The 18,634-nt window shown below is 39.6% G+C and overlaps 1 protein-coding gene across 1 annotated transcript in view; it reads left to right on the forward strand.

Moving 5' to 3' along the window:
- The window catches only part of LOC121522310 (calsyntenin-2-like), a 347,129-nt gene that overhangs the window by 283,875 nt on the left and 44,620 nt on the right, over positions 1–18,634 (forward strand). The window contains exon 10 of the mRNA XM_041806529.1: positions 13,229–13,395. Within this exon, the coding sequence (XP_041662463.1) occupies positions 13,229–13,395 (167 nt within the window). The remainder of the gene's footprint in view (positions 1–13,228; positions 13,396–18,634) is intronic.

An 18,634-nucleotide genomic window follows, 5' to 3' on the forward strand; every position in this document is an offset into this window, starting at 1 on the left:
ATCGCTAACTGCAGAACTCCAACTAGATTCAGTGAGCATCTTTGCTTCCTTCTCCCTAACTGTAAGGCTTCATGCTTGTTACCTTTGTAATCATTTTTACAGGGCTACTACGATAACAACTATAATTGCCATCATTAATCATGTATGTTATGTAGTTTTGTGATATCCAGTTCTTATGTTGTTTGTTCTAGATAGGCATGGTGGCATTACTGGGTTTTGAAAAGTTTAACAGGAATTGCAGCAGAGGGTGACAGCTGAATGCAGGATATAATCAGGGAAAGACTGCAACAATTCAGTTTGTCATGAGGAAGAGAAACTCAAAGGAGGTAGGATTTTTTTAGGTAGGCTAATCTGAGGCCTGACATAGTGCTATGGTCTGTATGTCAGTGGATAGTTTCTTTCATAGAAATGATGGCTCCCTGGGAGGAGCCCAGGGGCCACATCAGGCCCCCCATGGCTTCACATACAGCCCCCAGAGAATTATTCAATTCAATTCAATACTTTATTACAGACTCTAGGTCCAGAGAATTAAAAACAATACAAAACAACACATAAAAAGGACAGAACAATAAATGCATGTTACCATAACGGCACAAGTTAATGAATCAGATTCAATATAAGAAAAGCACAAAAAATAAAATTACACTAAAAACAGGCATCTGTACCAGTGTTTCCATAGTGGTGACATGTAATTAACAGCACTATGTTTGATGTCCATCAAGGCCAAAATAATTTAATTCCCAGCTGAATCAAGTCGACACATGGATTTATACACAAGATTTCTTAATACAGCATGTAGAGTATTAACCCCTGCACCTATAAACATCTCACTTGCACTGCACCATCTTGGTTTTTTCAGTAGTAATCTCAGAGCATCATTGTAGACTACTTGTAGCCTCCGCATACTTGATTTCTTATAGTTCCATAAGTGTGCAGTATACAAAGGCGTACAATATGCTTTAAACAGAGACAACAGTCTTTAAAGCATGAACAAAAACCAAACCTACGAGCAAGAATGTTTGCTTGTGCATAAATCTTGCAGCATTGTCTGTAGATATCATCACCATCCATCATTTTATCTGTGATAAAATGTCCAAGGTATTTAACTTTACTACAGACTTCAAGATTACTGTTAGACAGTTTAAAGACAGGAAAGTTCAACATCTGATCCTCTTTTGTGCGGAAGATCATCACTGAACTCTGAACAATGAGGTCATCAGCATACATCAAATGATTTACTAATGTGTTCCCTATTATGCATCCAGATTTACAGGATGCCAAGTGTTTGGACAAATCATCAAATTCAGAAAATCAAAATGATGAAAAATGCATGCCATTGTTGAACATCTTTTCTTGAAGTTTGAATAAAACCTTTGACCTAGCAACTTATCAAACAAGAACCACACAAATATTAAAATTTTGTAGTTTGGCATGGTTGACACATTCTTATCATTATTATCTTGATTAATTTCTTTTTTTTTTTTTTTTTAATCAGTATTTCACATCAGTCTCTTTGAGAGCGCAGTTTCCCTTTCTGAGAATCGACACAGAAGATCTGTTTCTTGCAACTTTTTTTGGCCATTCACGACAGCATCAAACTCGGTGATAGTCATCGTGAGGGTTTCAGAAATATGTAGCTAAAATATCTCAATCGCCATCTTGTGGCTGGCTGTGGTATAGGTGAAATAGACTGATCTTACTGTTGAGGGCTTAAAATTTCATTAATTTTTGAAGGAAAAGAGCAATATTTTTACAAGAATATGTTAATTAGACCAAAATATTAATTTTATTCTAGTGTGTTATGTTTTGCCCCCACAGCCTCTGTCAAGAAATAGCTGGCCTTTGTGCAAATGGAGTTGATGACCCCCGCTCTGGAGGAAAGGAAGAAGCTTAGATATGCTGATTAAGGAGCAGAAGCTGAAAAAAGAGGACAGAAAGTTTGTATTTATCTAGTAGAAGTGGGATGTATGGCTCAACGGTTCTCTGCAGTCATGTGATTCTGATGATGCACTAGGAAGTGGGGGACAGCCATAAGGAATGAACAGTAACAGGGGGAATTAGCCACTTAAAACTCTAAAACAGGAGTGTTGGGTTGTCTCCAATGAGATGTCTTGTGGGCCAGACTATTTTTTTTAGCAATATGACCAAATAATGATAAATAATTTGCTGGGATATTGATTAATATAAATGATCCAGTAGTAGATGTGCGTATCATTTAATGAGTGCTGCTTGTTACTTCACTACTTTAGACAGAGGATTAACCTGCAAGAATTCTAAACAAAGACAAAAATATCTTGCTGCTCTTGTATCATAATACACATTCAGCATGACTGTTTACAGTTGTAAAACAACAACCTACCATCCACAATAATGAATCCACACCAAGATTATTTCACCTGACCTGTGATCAGTTCAGAGGCCAAGAGAGAGAGAGAGAGGAGGAGATTTATCTCTCACTGGTGTACAAAAATGCAGCTAAAATAGCTCCAAACTGTCTTCTACTGAGTGAAAGCTCGACCTTTAAGCAAGTATTAGCCCCTACAGTTTTCTTCTTCACATCCCTCTGATACGCTCTTAGAAATGAAATAGTGATGTTGTTCATATTATGTAACTTTGCTGTGTTAAAATTACTCTAATTTTTAAGTTTTTACAGAAAACTTAACAAGGTTTCATTGGAGTAACATAATAGTTAAAGATTTCAAGGCTTCAAAACACAGGAGATTATAACGAACATAACCATCTCACTTAAATCAAACACGCACACTAAGATACTCTACTATGATACATTCTCAGACACTTTATTTAAATAAAGCGCACCATGAGTGAAGCTGCTGTCTCAATTAAAGAGGTCCCACCTATAGGGGGCATTGTTACTATTGTTATTATCAATGAATGGTGGATGGCACATTGACATTGGTGAAACTTCACCAACTGATTTAGTGGATGATTAACAGTCATTGATGCAAATGACTGCACAAGTTAGTCCACCTTAGGTGAAATGGTAACATAAAAACTTTTGTGGAATCTAAGCAAATTTCTTTTGTGCACCTGCTAAAATTAATAAAATTAAGTAGGATCAACAAAACATTTTTTTCAGTGCACTGTGCAGCCCAGCAACTTAAATTATATTAATTTAACTTTGTGATTTAACCAGTAAAACTAAGGTGTTGCATTAACACAAACCTACCACATTAATAATGTTCATTTGTGTTAAGTTAGTTGAGCTCAATCATATTAAGTTGACTTAATGTAGTGTCAGTAAATCCAACATAATGTTGTTGTGGTTATGCAATGTAGTAATATGTAGCTTTAAAGTAAGATAATTAAGTTAGATTTACTTAATATGTGTTGTTCACCTTAGTAGTGTTTTGCTTTTCCATTTTAAACAACACAGTTGTGTGGAACTGGTTGACATAACTTAGTTAAGTAAAATCAGCATTTCATTTCTTAGAGTGCATCCCTGCACACGCCATGAACTGGGGCATTTCTGTGTGCAATTTTGGATGCCTTTTAGCGCTGCACCAAGACCAAACATGGTGACCTCTCGTCTCATAGGACAGTCTTTGTCAAGATTAGGCTTAAATGTTCAGTTATAAATTAATTTTTGCTGTTATGAGAGGATTTTTTACTTTGTTTACCATTTGGCGAGACCTGGAGTTGTAACAACAAAGAATTTATAAACAATGTCCTGTTTAAACGCAAGTGATCAAGACCACACTTTCACTTCTTGTTGACAAAATTGAATTGCATATAAATAAACTCAGTTGATATTAGTCTGTCATGACAATTTTATTTTAATGAGGGATTAAATCAGTTGGGAGATCAAACGCTCACCAAAGCCAGATATGATGTCTGTGTTTGTGGTGGTCAGTTATGCAGGGATGTTTTTGTTATCCTGGGAGCAGCTGTTTTGAGTCCACTCAGGGAAATAAATTTTATTTTACAAAGCAAAAAGAAACTCTTACATTCGTTTAGGCCTGTAGAAAACTGGTCCATGATGCAGACAGGACTGGACTAACTTAGGATGAGAGTCGAGTGCAACTGTGCTCCATGGTTAAATTGTTCATCTTTGATAAGATCTTTCCAACTTGAACAACAGAAGATTAGTCAACAGAAATACTTCACTCTTAAAAAGCATACAGTCTGTAACAGCCTTTCTTGTTGCACAGTGGTTTTATAGAATTCTTATTTTTGCATGAGTATTCCACCATTTTCAAAGCGTAAGAGTCTCTTAAGGATTAAGAATGTTTTTATTTTCACACTTTAAAAGCGTGGTATAGTCATGAACAGCTCAAAGCATGGCCTTTTTGGTAGGGGTTCTCTCTGCTTCTGTGTGATGTCATCTGAAAAGAACCTACAGCAAGGTCAGCAGTTTCATTCAGGTTTCAAAGACAGTTAAGAAGATGCCAGATGAAGCAGTTCAAACCAGTAAGTAGGGGTGTAACCTAATGGAAAAATTTGGGTTTGGTATGTACCTCGGTTTTGAAAGTTAGAATGAATTTGATTCACAAAACCAGAGCACCATTGTTATAATGAAAAGATCTTAAATTATGGGAAATTCATAACTGGCTGGTGAGGCTTTTTGTTGTTTCCTCGTTACAGTGACGTTCTTGTTTGAGTGGCACTTTTTAAAATGCTTTGATTGGTCCACTAGACAACGTGCTGTCATCAAGACACCTGCTGAATAATGCCAGTGCTACTGTTGTTGTCTTTGTCCACTGTTGTATTTTACTGGGAAACAAAGTGTTCCTACACAGGACACTTTTATCTGGGGAGCTAGATCCTTGGCCCCTTTCTGCTTCTCCTCTTGCAAGTTCTCTCACTTCACACCTTTCTCACTCTTTCTATATGTTTCCTCATGTTCTCTTTGCAGTTTCATAAGTACTATCAGCATCAGTAATAGTTGTCCATAGTGGAAGGATATAGGATAATGTATGTCTTCATGTTCTGAAGGGTCGGAGAGCTAGCATGGATGCAGGTGGCCCTGGGACTCTGGAGATCACTGTCCAGCCCTCTGGAGTTGTTGTGGGACTAACTGAATGAAACACCCACAAATAGGGGTGCCCAGTTGAGAACCCTGTTGAATTGCTGGCATTTTTGCTGCCCATGAAGGCGTACAGGTGACTTGTTGACAAAGATTGTCATAAAAAATGCTCACAAAAAAATAATCTTAAAACTACCTGCCCCTTTGTCTGAGTGTTATTTAGATTCTCTCAGCTCTAAACTCACTTTATCAGCAACAGGATGAGTTGTTAAGTTGCAGCTTTAATTTTAGCTTGCAATGTAAAGGGCTAAAGCACCCAAATTAAGGGATGATTTATTTCTTTGGTTTGATGGATGGTATTAGAAGAATCTGTCTCCAGGCTTTAATGTTTTATCATTACTACATAATTATAGAAAGCAGAGCTTTGAATTTTAAATTAGATAAGAAAAAAATCCTGTAAGATTGAGAGAAAAAAAATATGGTTGGGCTTAGGGAACTTTCTATGCAGTGTGGGAAAAGGGCGCTTTTTCACACTGCATAGCAGAAAGTTGATTTGATAGACTAAATGAGACTGCTCAGTGATGCTTAACCTCTGATGAAGAGTCATTATATCTTTGTACGGGAACTAGAGCAGGTCAATCTTGTGTCGCTTTCATCAGACCCCTCCAAATTCTTCTTCTTCCTCTTCCTCCGCTCCCTTTTTGCCTTACTGAACACTTCAAGCCTTTAGGAGGATTAAAAGGGCCTTGAATAGAAAAGGGAGTTCAGAGCCTACTTCAGCTTTTCTTGTTAGGGTCTAAGCCTCAGTAAAGAGTTGCAAGGGTGATACTGAACTCTTAGCATAAGCCATTAGCCATAACAGACGGCCTTTACAAAACTGTGAGCTTTAAGTTTCCAGGATGTCAACTGCAAACACATTGCAAGGATGAGCTGGTTTAGTGTTTGACTGACTGCTGCATCTTCACTTCTGAGTGTATTCTTTAGCGTAATGCAACTTCCAGTTGACAATAACACATGTCTAATCAACAATCATAAATGCTAAAGAAGCATTTGACCTCACTGGGCTCCAAGTTACTGTTGGACAAAGAGGCTGGCAGGTGCTCTAATATTTGGAAAAAAAAAATGCTAAGAGCATGCCCTCTTGGATTGTCCTATGGTGGATAAAAATGACAAGGTGCCCAAAATGTGATAAAGGGCTCTTGAGGGTGTTCTCCAAGTGGACACATTGTAATGAGGAATCCTCTAAGCAGGCATCTTAGTGAACAAAATGTGATAATGTGCCCTCAAGGGTGGACTCTGAGTGGGATCAAAAATTTTCAAGGGTCCTCTAATTGAACAAAAGGTGATCAAGTGGCTCCCAGGGGGGTTTGTAACTGGATAAAATGTGACAAAAAGCACTTCAGGGTGGTCTCCAGGTGGACAGAAAGTGATAAAGTGCTCTTCACAGTGGTCTCCAAGTGGAAAAAATGTGATGAAGTGTTGTTCAGGGTGGCCTTTTAGTGGACAAAATGTGATGAAGAGCCCTCAAGGTTACCTTTTTACAGGACAAAATATGACGAAAAGCCATTCAGATTGGTCTCCAAGTGGACAAAATGTGACAAACACCCTTCAGGGTGGCCTATGAGTGGATAAAAAGTCATCCCTGGGTCCCTGGGGGTGGCCTCTTATTGAAAAAAATCTGATAAAGTGCTGTGGTTGTTAAAATCACATATTACGAACAGTGAGTGGGTGCAGATAGCCGTCAGCTTGTGCCCCATGTATGTGAGCGGCTTGGGTTTGAATTTGGCCCGTGGCTCCTTTTCCTGCATGTCGTTCACCACTCTCATCCCCGTTTCTGACTCTACCCACTGTCCTGTTTCTCTGACTAACAGTATAAAACCCCCAAAATAAAATATTTAGAGCTGTACATACTGTGGATGTCACACTTCAGTTGCTGGGCAACCAGAGCAGATGGCAGCAGGAAAGATGCACTCTTGAGACCTATCTTGGTCTTGTAGTGTTTTTTCACAATTGACAACATATCTTGTAACCTATGAAAACAAAGAAGATGGATGGTCCAGGACACCTTTGAGAGAAAGAAATTTTCATCAAGAAAAACCCAAAAAAGATTAATATGAAGACCTCAGTCTCAACTATAACTCCTGGCTAGCCAGTAACCGCAACGGGACACTGCCTGATCAAAAGGAGACTACTGAATGCTACCTGTTGAGATAGCATGGGGCAAACGCAGCGGTCCGGCACTCCGTCACAAGCAGCAAAACAAAGTCCTACACCAGAACTGACAGTGTGCCCATGGAGTTAAAATCTTTCTCGACGGAGATTATCGAGAATGGGGTGCTCAGAGACTGAAAGAAGGAGGACATGGAGCAGCATGACACCTACATCCGGTGGAGAGGAGGCAGAGACGAGACGGCGTTGTGCGAGACGGCGGAAGCAGGGCAAACAAGCCGGGCTGCAGGCTAGGCTAAGAGCAGCCCCACAGAAACCTGCCGTATCAAGCTTCTTTCTCCTGGGTGCCCGCTCCCTCGCCAGCAGGATGGATGACATGAGGCTGCGGATATCTAACCACCACTTGGACAACTGTGTTTGCTGCTGCAGAGAAAACTGCCAAACGTAATTTTATTGTGTTTTTACAATGCAATGACAATAAACAACTATCTATCTATCTATCTATCTATCTATCTATCTATCTATCTATCTATCTATCTATCTAAACTGTCTGCAGAGGCATTCATGCAGATCAGTGTTTCAGGAGGTCTATGTAGTGGTTGTGGATCAGTAGTGAAACTCTGATTTTAGCTCACAAATCAATATCTTCACAAAAATGTTTGGTATTTGTTTCAGGGATTTTTCTGGAATAAATCACATGGATGAATAGTACTTTGACCAAGAAAATAGCACTTTTGACAATGTCTAGCTTTTCTGCCATTTGATTGGCTGATTAGATATTAGCGTTAATAATTATTAAAGCAGGAATACCTAATAACATGATCGGGCATTGTAGTCTTTGCAATTTCTTGCAGAGGACTCCAGGTAAACAACCAGAATTGGATTTCTTATTAGCATGCCCAAGACAAACTTGTTAGTGTGATTCCTTGCATCAACGAAGCAGTAAATTATACCACTTTTCATTTTCCCTCTCTCCTATTTTCTAATAGAAAGGTTGCCCCAAACCATTCCACTTCCTCCACCTTTGGGAGTAAGTGCTGGCTGTGCAGTTTTCAGACAGTAAGCCTATACTTACCCTCTGACCTGCCGGAGCGTGTTCATGTTCAGAAGTGCGAAACATTCTGACAACACGGAGCATCACATTTATCTCGTCTTATTCTCCTTCTCCACTGTGTAATCACACTGCTCTGCCTTCATGGGTCCTCTCATCACAGCAGTGAGCCTGCAGGAAGAAGTATTGACTATTACGTACACAAATGGAAACATAAATATCAGCACTTCTCTCTATAAGGTGCACATAAAATAAATCACACAGTAAGTAAGAGACTCATACCTACACTAAGTAATGTCATAAGTAACGACCCCATTTTCGGCTCACCCATACCTCCCTGGTCTCATCTGTTGCTGTTTTGGAAATGATGCAAATGAAGCTGAGTAAAAAGGCGAGTGAAGATCTACAGAGCAACGAGGGCTGCACAGAGCAGGCAGAGCGAGCTGACACCGCGTAAAAACCAGCCACCGTAAAGTAGAATGATCAGCGGTTTTATCACCCATATCATTCCCGCTCTGAAGCGTCAGGGTAATCCCTTCTCCTCTGCGCGTCTTTTTTTTTTTTTTTTTTTTTACCCTCTGCCTGGGACCCTTAATGGTTTCGCTGGCCACGGCCTAAATTGATAACATCTGTCAGGGTGGATAGGTGGACATCTAGAGAGAGAGGGCAGGGAACCAGGAGGAAAATAGTAAGTGAGTGGAGGGAGAAGGCAAGTGAAGCATAAGGAAGGAGAAAAGAGTGGGTTTGGCAAAGCTTGACAGGAGTGAATCCAAAAGTGACCTTGTGGTTTTTATGAGATAGACTCTACTCCTCTGGTATGCAAAGCAGTGGCGGTTTTTGAACTGAGCAGAAACAAGTGTTGGAACATTTCAGTGAGAGGCAGAAAGCTTTGGAGTTAAATAAATCGATGCTACCAAACAATTATGCCTTAAAATATCTGTACAAACCAAGCAGGGTTGCCATATGAAGACATAGTATGAGATTTATCACAGCATGCAGATGCCTTTTTTACCCATATGCCAAAACCACTTAATGTGAATTTGGCCTTACTTTATTCTCTTTACTCATCCTTAGGGAAGGTGAACTATACACTTTGCAATTGTAAGACAGGCAGTACATGATCAAATGCCCTAAAGCCCTAACAGGATCTATTGACATGCATATATCAACAGTCAGAGTAGTGTCAAGGTCAGACTACGCATTATAATTATGATTATAGCTGGATCCAACAAGTCGAGGGTTTTGGGATCTGTGGGCTTTTAGAATTGATTTTTTTACCTCGTGGAGTGTCAAAGTGGATGCCAATCAAAGCCACATAAGGGGGCGCTGATGACCTCCTGACAGCAGCATGTTTAATTCCTCCTTCTACCTTCTATGATTTCTTTCATGATGTTACTGATGTCAACCAGTGAGAACACAGAGAGCTCTGTCTGCAAAAGTGAACAACCAAATGGCAAAGTGAAAAACGAGTGTTGGTGTTGGTGTTGTGAGATTGAACTGTGAGACAGTAGAGAAGTTTGTCAAGCTCTGGCTACAACATCTGAGCTTTAGTGATATCTTATAGAGGGGCTACTGTGACAGACTGCTAAATATTAGCAAGAAAAAACAGACTCATCTGCAACATGGTAAGTAACTGCTGTTGGCATTAGCTTCAAGCTAGTGTATCATTTATCATTATATTTGGATCAACAGACAACTGCACTGGTGCAAGACTCAAACTTTCTCTGGTGAAACACTTTTTACGAGCCATTGCAACCCAAAAACTTCATTTTTTATACAGTGCATTATTGCTTATAAGGTCTGCCTTCTTCTGCATTGTTGGCTGCTTTTTGAGCTAATGGCAGGCAACTTTTGTGCAAGACCTGAAAACAGTGCCGACCAATCAGTGTCATTGCAGGAGAACGGGGCAGGAGCTACAGGTGGGGTTAAGTTGTACTGGAGTAATTACTGCCAGTGGTGTAAATGGACTTGACCTTGTTAAGCACTTTGCGAGCCATCTGACTACTCAAAGTGCTTTTACACGCCAAAAATGTACAAAGCATTTATCAGCAATAATTCTAACTTAAAAGGTATATTCTCAGCTCTGTACGTGCACAAATACATCAAAAATTAGATCCATTGCATGGATGTCACAGGCAGAAAACAGCATCTTCCTGCCTTTAGCTCTGACATTCAACAAAAAAAGAAACATTTTCTAATTGTGGTAGGCTGGTTATTTCAATCAGGAGAGACCAGTCTAACAATAACATATTTTACAAATTAAATGAAAGAGAAATGCCCAAAGTCCTTGGCAAATAGACTTCATCGTGATGACTTCATGTATTTGAAGGGGTAGAGAGGCAAATGACAGGAATAGGATACTCCTCATGGAGTCTACACACTTGTGGTGGTGATGAGAGATGGAGATGAGGAGTAGACTTCTGAGAAGCTGTCCCAGGATCCAATGAGGTTGCATGAAGGAGGAAACTGAGGTATGCAGGATGAGAAGAACAGGAGACCTGTGAAGATCTGGACTAGATACTGATTACCTGAATGGAGGTGGCTGGGGTGGAGAAGGTTGCAGCGTCCGCACAGAATGACAGTCTGACGGTGAAATACACATATTACAGATTGAATATCTGACAGATGCATGATGATTAGTCAAACAAGGTTGTGGCAGAATTTGATTCGCTGAGTACTTAGAAGAGTGAACGCCCATAATCAACTGATCACCAGAGCAGGATGAGAGTAGGAATGAAAAAAAACTGAACGAGTAGTGACAAAAGAATGAGCAGGAGCAGTCTTCCTGTTTGAACTTTTGCTGAGCTCCATTTTAACACAGCACATAAACATAAGATGTGGATGTTTTAAACTTGAGTTTTTTTATAGTGTGTGGCATGAAACCATTAGAACTGATTGTCTAAACCAGTAGTTCTCAAATGGTGAGCCAAGTCTTGGTGTGTCTATGTACAACCACAACAAATTACAACTTTATCATACCTTAAGTTCAGTCAGGACCCCTTTGTCAAGAAACACACATGATGTGTGGTTATAAATAGTTGTTTTCTTTATTAGCTGTTATGACACTGATAAAGTCAGAGGCAGAATAAAGGAGGAGCTGGGGTGGAGGAGGGTGTGTTAAAAGTGGCTTGCAGAGGGAGCAGTGAATCGTAGCCAGGCAAGAGCAGTTTGAATATTGCAGCATGAGTGCAATTTACCGATGGTGGGGTTGGAGAGAATTACATGGGGTCAGCTGATGAGGGCTTGTGTGAGATCAGCTGATCTAAGTTTATGGCAGCGCATGACTCCATGGCTTGCCTGAACTAATGCTTTACGCTTTATTTACTGTCACATGTAAGATGTTATTTTGTATAGATCTAGTTTTGGTGTGCCTTGACATTTTGGCTTGATCTTAAGTGTGCCTTGGGCAAAGAAAGATTGAATACCACTGGTCTAAAGAATAGCAAGGGTCTAATTTCTCCAACTATGATTTGAGAACAGGCGTACAAGTGCAGACAATGAAAAGGGCATCATAAGGGGGCCACCATAAATCCAGAGAAGACAAAACACTTTGTGAGAGAGAGAGAGTGATGAGACAAGGGCACAGGTAAGGAGAAGAGTTCAAGTGAGACAATTGTTATAGCTGCCCCCATATTTCCATCTGGCTGCTCAACAAAAAGGCTTCAGCAGGCAGACAGATGACAAGCCAGTGGGCAGATATGGCCCTGTGGGTTGGTCACACAACGATGAGGATGCTGATGTCTCTTTCAGGGGCAATAAGGTATAAATCTAACATGCCAGAGTGCACTGTGCATCTCTTTTCAGTAGAGACTATTTTGACATGAATGTCTGCAGATGCTGCAGTCCATGCCTCGTGTGTTTGTGCAACAGAGAAAGTAGGGCATGAGAAAGTGTTACATGTCAAACATGTTTCTAGGTGCACATACTGAGCTTTGATCTTAGATAGTACATCACTAGGGGCGGCGATTCTTGAGCTGTACGATCAGCTGAGATTTAGAGGTAACAAGGTCAAATTTGGAAATGTCTGACCAAGTGTAGGTTAAATTCTACCATGTGAGAACACAAAGAAAGTTAAAAAATCTCTGGCAGCTTGTACTGCAGTTTCTTGACTTTCCTTGTTTGTGTCATTTTTCAACAGCCAGGTTGCTGCTTGGTTTACTTCAACGTACATTCCTAACATAAAAAGATAACCACAAAAATAATGATCACTCTTTGCCCTCAGACACCTGCTCCCAGACAATAGAGTCACAGAGGTGTGTAAAGAGGCTAAAGAATGAACTGAGAGAAAGACTGGTATTTACCTCAGCTACATATTCAGCCATCAGTCAGTGCTTCACTTCATCTTTTATCTCCTTTTTTGATGGATGAAAAAGTTTGGACATTCTTTTTTTAATGACAGATGTTGTTACCGGTAGTGCTCTGGTGGATTTCTGCCAGGATTGAAGTAAAGAAGAGAGAAGGGAAGGCAAAGTAGCTGGAAATAAATAAAAGAAAGGACAGGAAAGCAGAGGAGAAGTTTTGATACCCGGAGCTAGCAACCTTTCAGCTAATGAGTGGTTTAGAGACTTCTCTTGCTGATATTGGCCTTTACAGAGTTCAGAGGACAAACTTTAAATGTGTTGACTTTTTCCTTACCTTCCGTTGCCTGGGTGGGCTTGCTAGGTTACACTTTTGCTTTTGGAGCTGCACCCTGTCACTTAGTAATAGAATAGAGACACAGAACATGCAAGTCAAGGCAGAGTATAGCATAATATGACCATTAGGAACCGTGATTAGAATGTAGACAAAGTCACTAGTTGTGTGATGATGCTCCAGCATGACATGGACTTAAACACACAAAATACTATTGATGGGATAATAATGATCTGATAGAATGGCAAGAAAAGCGCCGAATTTGTAGGTGTTTGTGCAGATTTGATACTGGGTGCCAGTGATGCCAGTGTTACAAGCACCTATAGTTTTAAAGTCCTTATGAGTATTATACAAGCTTTTTTTTCTGTATTCGTGTGTCTTTGAATTTGTAGGTGGAGAAGTGACCAAGCCGAGGTTCACTCAGTACTTCCGTGGAAGTTTATCAGGACTCACCATCCGACCAGGGAAGATCGAGAGCCAGAAAGTCATTTCCTGTCTGCAAGCCTGCAAAGAAGGACTGGACATCAACTCCTTAGAGAGTCTGGATAAGAACATAAAGGTAAAATCATACACTCTTACACACATGGGTACACAGCACCAGACATGCAGTGCCTTACTGCACTTCAGTCAGAATTAATTGCTGATTAATTTTGATGCCAATAAACTAATCAAAAAATCCAAGTTACATTGGTAAAGATGAAAAAAATGTATCATGTAGAAATTAGGGCATTTTACACTTGTATTTCCTTTGATCTGGTCTGAATCAGACCAGTTTGTTAAATCTTGCATAATTACATAAAGTTTGGTCTTTTTTAACTGTACAAGCAGACCAAAATGTATGGTGCAGAGCAGGACCATCTCTGGCCAAAGTGAGGCCCTAAGCAGACTCTGATATGAGGCCTCCAAACACTGTTTTGCTGCTCTGGTAAGAACAGTTGGCTAAGTCACTCAACAGTGCACCCACAGTTATTTACATTATAGCAACACGTGGATTATATTTGTAGGCTTCACAAAAACATGAAGAGCCTTGACATACACACAAACACACACAAACACTGACAGGTCGATAACTCTAGTAAAGCGGTTTTAAGAATATAAACCTGACCAAAGTCAAACAGACTTTACTATTACCTGAAATTCTTCTGGAAATTTGTGAACATTTTCACTGAAGCACTGTTAAACATTGTACAAACCATTTAGTATGTCTATCTCATTGTAATGTTTAATTTGTAAATAAAATACACTCACAATTATTTAATAGATGAATAAGAAATATCTAAAAATAGATTTATTATAGTACAACCCAAATGGGTGTATGACCAAATATGGTGCTTCCTTTTCTACTGCTGAAATTTAACTTATTTCTAGAAATACTAGCATATCTCAACATTAAGCACAACTGTTAAACAGTATGTGTGAGTTTCATCAACTCATCATGGTTAGTTACAAAGACAGGCACAGGAATGGGAGAGCTGAAAACTGCACTCCATAAATACTAAAAGAAACAGAAAGTTTGAGATGCTCTGGATCACTGCTGATTGGTCAGATGTAGTGGAGGAAGTAAACTGGTATACTATCCCTTTTTCTGCCATAGTATGGAGTTTGGGAATTCTGTCATCACCAGTTTAAGCTCTTGTGTTGTGTTTCAATGCACACATGAGGTGTAACTAATTCCACCACAAGCATAACAAAGTGATCTGTGACAAACAGCTCAGTCTGAGTGCAGTCATGAGCATGTTTCACCCTAACATTAAAGAGCAGATAGAAATGCTAAACGTCACCCTTTATGTCCATGTTAATAATGTGCAGCACAGTAATAAGGTAAAAAAGTGTGTTCTCTCCGCCCTCTGTAATAACAGCAACATAAAGCAAGAGTTGGCTTTGCAAAGCATCTCTGTTGACCTGTCTGGGACTTTAAGCTGGGCTCAGATGGTTTGTTACAGCCTTGCTCTGCAGCTGCTTCTATTATGGGGTTTGAACAACTGTGTTTAAACTGAAAATTCGCTTGTTTTAAGTCCATGATGATTCAAAGAAGCAGGCTGTGGCAATAAACAATGTTACAGAAGCAGCTTTAGACTCTGCAGTAGCGTATCCTCACTGAAACCGCTGCAAAAGATAAGTTAAATCAATGATAAACATGGTAGATCCAACAATTAAATCAAATCACTATTAAAGTCTGTTATTGTTGTTTTCCTCAGAGTTCTTTTATTGTAGATGCCTATCAGGGCTGGGCAATTAATCGAAAATTAGATAAAATCACAAAATGTCCTGCTGTAATTTTCATATCGCAGAAGGTGTAATATTTCTCTAACCTGAAATTTGTGTCAAAATACCAGTTTAAAATGTTTTTGTAGTTTAGATGTTATGCATGCCATGTAATCATTCAAGTCCCATTTTTTAAGAACAGTTTACAAAAATCCTCCTTTTAGTACAACACATATTGAACTGCAGTACGAGCCAATATCATCACAGATAATTTTTTCAAAATTGTTCAGCCCTTGTTTGATATTATGGTGGTTTTAATGCAGATTGATTTATTGCTTGTGTTTGTTGAAAAATAAATAAGATGAGGAACTTAAGGAATTATTGCATATCAAATTGCAATTGCACCCCCCCCCCAATATTGCAATTTGATATGCAATAATTCCTTAAGTTCCTCATCTTATTTATTGCTTGTGTTTGTTGAAAAATAAATAAGATGAGGAACTTAAGGAAATATTGCATATCAAATCGCAATTGCAATATGGGGGGGGGGGGAGAATTTGAAATTACCAGATATAGGCCCTAATGCCTATATCTGGTAATTTTGTGTTTTTAGTAGCAGCTTGGCACACCTCAGCATAGAGGGATCAAAACTTAAAACTAATGGTTCAGTTCTAAAGAAGTGAAGACTTAGGCATTTAGATGTATTATCCTTTTTAATATATGAATTTTTTATACTGTGATATAATACCTTTACTGCAAAGGGCAAAATAGATAACTGGCCCAGGCCAGGTAAGATGCCAAGATGTCACTTTCTGTGATGTTGACTGATCCACACTCTCATTGAGTGTATCTATCATTTCACTGCTCACTGCTTGTGGTAGTGTTCTTGATTTACAGACCTTGTTCATTTTCTGTCTCATATATATATGTACACATAATATTATTCTCACCGTGTCTGATTGTCAGGCTACTAAGCTAGGCTGTAGACCAAAGCATTATTTATTCAGTCCAAGCATAAGAGTGCGATCAGGCTACCCTTCTTACTCTTTGCCAAAAAAAACAAAAAACAAAACTGTTTATACTGAGTATACATTAAGCATATGCCCTTGTCTGGTTTGTGCCTGTGCACAAAAATGTACATTTCAATAGGAAGAAATGCCACTGTTCTAAAGCAACACAGCTAAATATCACAGTGGCTGCTTTGAATCTCCTCAACTTTCTTCTCCTGCCAACATCCACCTTTCACGCATAGCTAATCCGTCTCCCTGCACAGTGGAAGATAGAGACAAGATGGATAAGAGTTTGTGTAGGCTTAAAGTTATCCACCAACCCCCAGCAAAGCACCAGCCCACCACTCAAAGCTTCCCTTTATTCTTTCCCTATCTCTATCTCTTGAGTCTTCTTCTGTCCCTCAATCTTTCAGCTTTTTCCTTGGTGCTCCTTGTGCTCTGATGCAGCAAAGAGACTCTCTCCTGCCTTTAGAGAAGACAAGGTGGGGTGAGGCTAGAAAAGAAGAGGAGGAAAACCTCTCTGGGGCCAGTGTAGTTTATCTTTTGAAAGCTATTTCATTTTCTTCTTAGCTGCACAGTCTGTGTGGCTCCCATAAGTCCATGGGAGGCTTAAGGACAGCATTTAGCCGAGCAGGTGGAGAGCTGGCACAGCACAATCAGAGGAGAATAACAGTGAGAGAAGGGGAGAAGGAGGGAGATAGGCAGCAGGTACAGCGACAGAGAACTGAAGATGAGAGGAGAGAGTAGCGGGAAGGGGAGACGTGAAGGGGAAAATGACAGAGGAGAGGGAGTGCACGGGGAGCCTCATGCAGTGCTAAAGTACTGTAACCCTGCTGCTGAGAGCCAGTTTTAGGAAATAGGAGACACTCATTGCAGTTTTAAGTGGAGATCACAAAACTGTCTTTAAAGAGAGAAGGGCCTCAAATCCCTACCATCATACCCTGCAGGAGAGGACACACCTCCATCAAACTACCTGTGTGCAGACTTTACCGACTTTTTCTAACCCCTTGACAAAAATACTACTCCAGTGTCTTTTTATTGATTCAGGAAGTTCACTTCATAGTCAGTGCACATTCTTCTTACTATTTTACTCCAAATTTCCCCACTGTCTTTTATTGCAAAATTACCTTAAAATAGGCGATCCATCACAGTTAACATTTAGTTAAAGTGTCGCTGCTGTTGCATGACAGTAGTAGACAGTAGAAGTATGGTCATGATGTTCATGATGATGAATTACAAGATTAAAACCAGTTTTAAGCCTCTGCATGTAGATATTCTTACTGCTGTGAGAGAAGAAATGAAAAGAAACTGATGACCACCAGGAGTTTAGATAAACTGAAACAGTCCTGCATATTTTTTATGACAAGGACTTATTACATTTGTTCACCCATTGAATGTTTACCCTTTTATTGATTTTATAAATCAATCATGGTCTGCAAAAAAGACTCTTTAATAAAGAGTAAAAAACACATTTCTATAAATTTAGGTAAAGTAAATAAAAATTGGTATAAAACAAGTGACTAGATAAGTATTCACCCTCAAGTTAGTCCCAGCTGCCAAGCAGGATCCCCACAGCATGATGCTGCCACCACTTTGCTTCACAGTAGAGATGTTATGTTTGAGATGATGTGCAGCGTTTGTTGTCTGCCAAACATAGCGTCTTATCTGATGGCCATAAAGCACCATTTTGGTCTCATCAGACCAGAGAACTTTCTTCCACTTGACCATGGAGTCTCCCACGTGGCTTTTAATGAACTCTAGCTGAGATTTAATGAGTTTTCTTCAACAGTGGCTTTCTCTTTGCCACTCTGCAATAGTTGTCGTATGCAGAGTCTTTCCAATCTCAGCTGCTGAAGCTTGTAACTCCCTCAGAGTAGTCATAGGTGCCTTGGTGGCCTCTCTCACTAGTCTCCGTCTTGCACGGTCACGCAGTTTATGAGGACGGCCTGATCTAGGCAGATTTACACATACCATATTCCTTTCACTTCCTCTTGATGGATTTAGTTGATGATGTTCAAATATTTTTTGGATCCATCCCCTGACTTATACTTTTCCTTCACCTTTTCTCTGAGTTGCTTGGAGTTTTCTTTTCTCCTTATGATGTAATGGTAGCAAGGTATACTTATTAACCAGTGACTGGACCTTCCAGACACATGTGTCTTTATACCACTGTCACTTGGGACATATTCACTGTACTCAGATGATCCCTGTATCAGTAACTGAGAGACTACTTATCGGGGTTTGGTGGACTTCTGCTGAATTAGTTCAGTCACTTTAAAGAGGGTGAATATTTATGCAGTCACTTATTTTACATTACATATTTTTATTTGATTGACAGTTTTTTTAGTGTTTTTATCAAAAAATCCAAGTTTTATTGATCATGATTGATTTATAAAATTCTCAAAATGGTCAAACTTCCAAGAGGATGAATACCTTTTTTTGACCACTGTGCTCTTGAACAGCCCGCTGTACTCAAAGTCACAACATTTGAGTCGAGATAACCGGAGCTGTCAGTGTTACTGAGTTTCTCATGATGAAGGTCAGAAATGAACAGTTTGAGTTTTATCATGTGGTATTTTGTGC

The sequence above is a fragment of the Cheilinus undulatus genome, linkage group 2 (assembly GCF_018320785.1).
Source record: "Cheilinus undulatus linkage group 2, ASM1832078v1, whole genome shotgun sequence".
Classification (NCBI taxonomy): domain Eukaryota; kingdom Metazoa; phylum Chordata; class Actinopteri; order Labriformes; family Labridae; genus Cheilinus; species Cheilinus undulatus.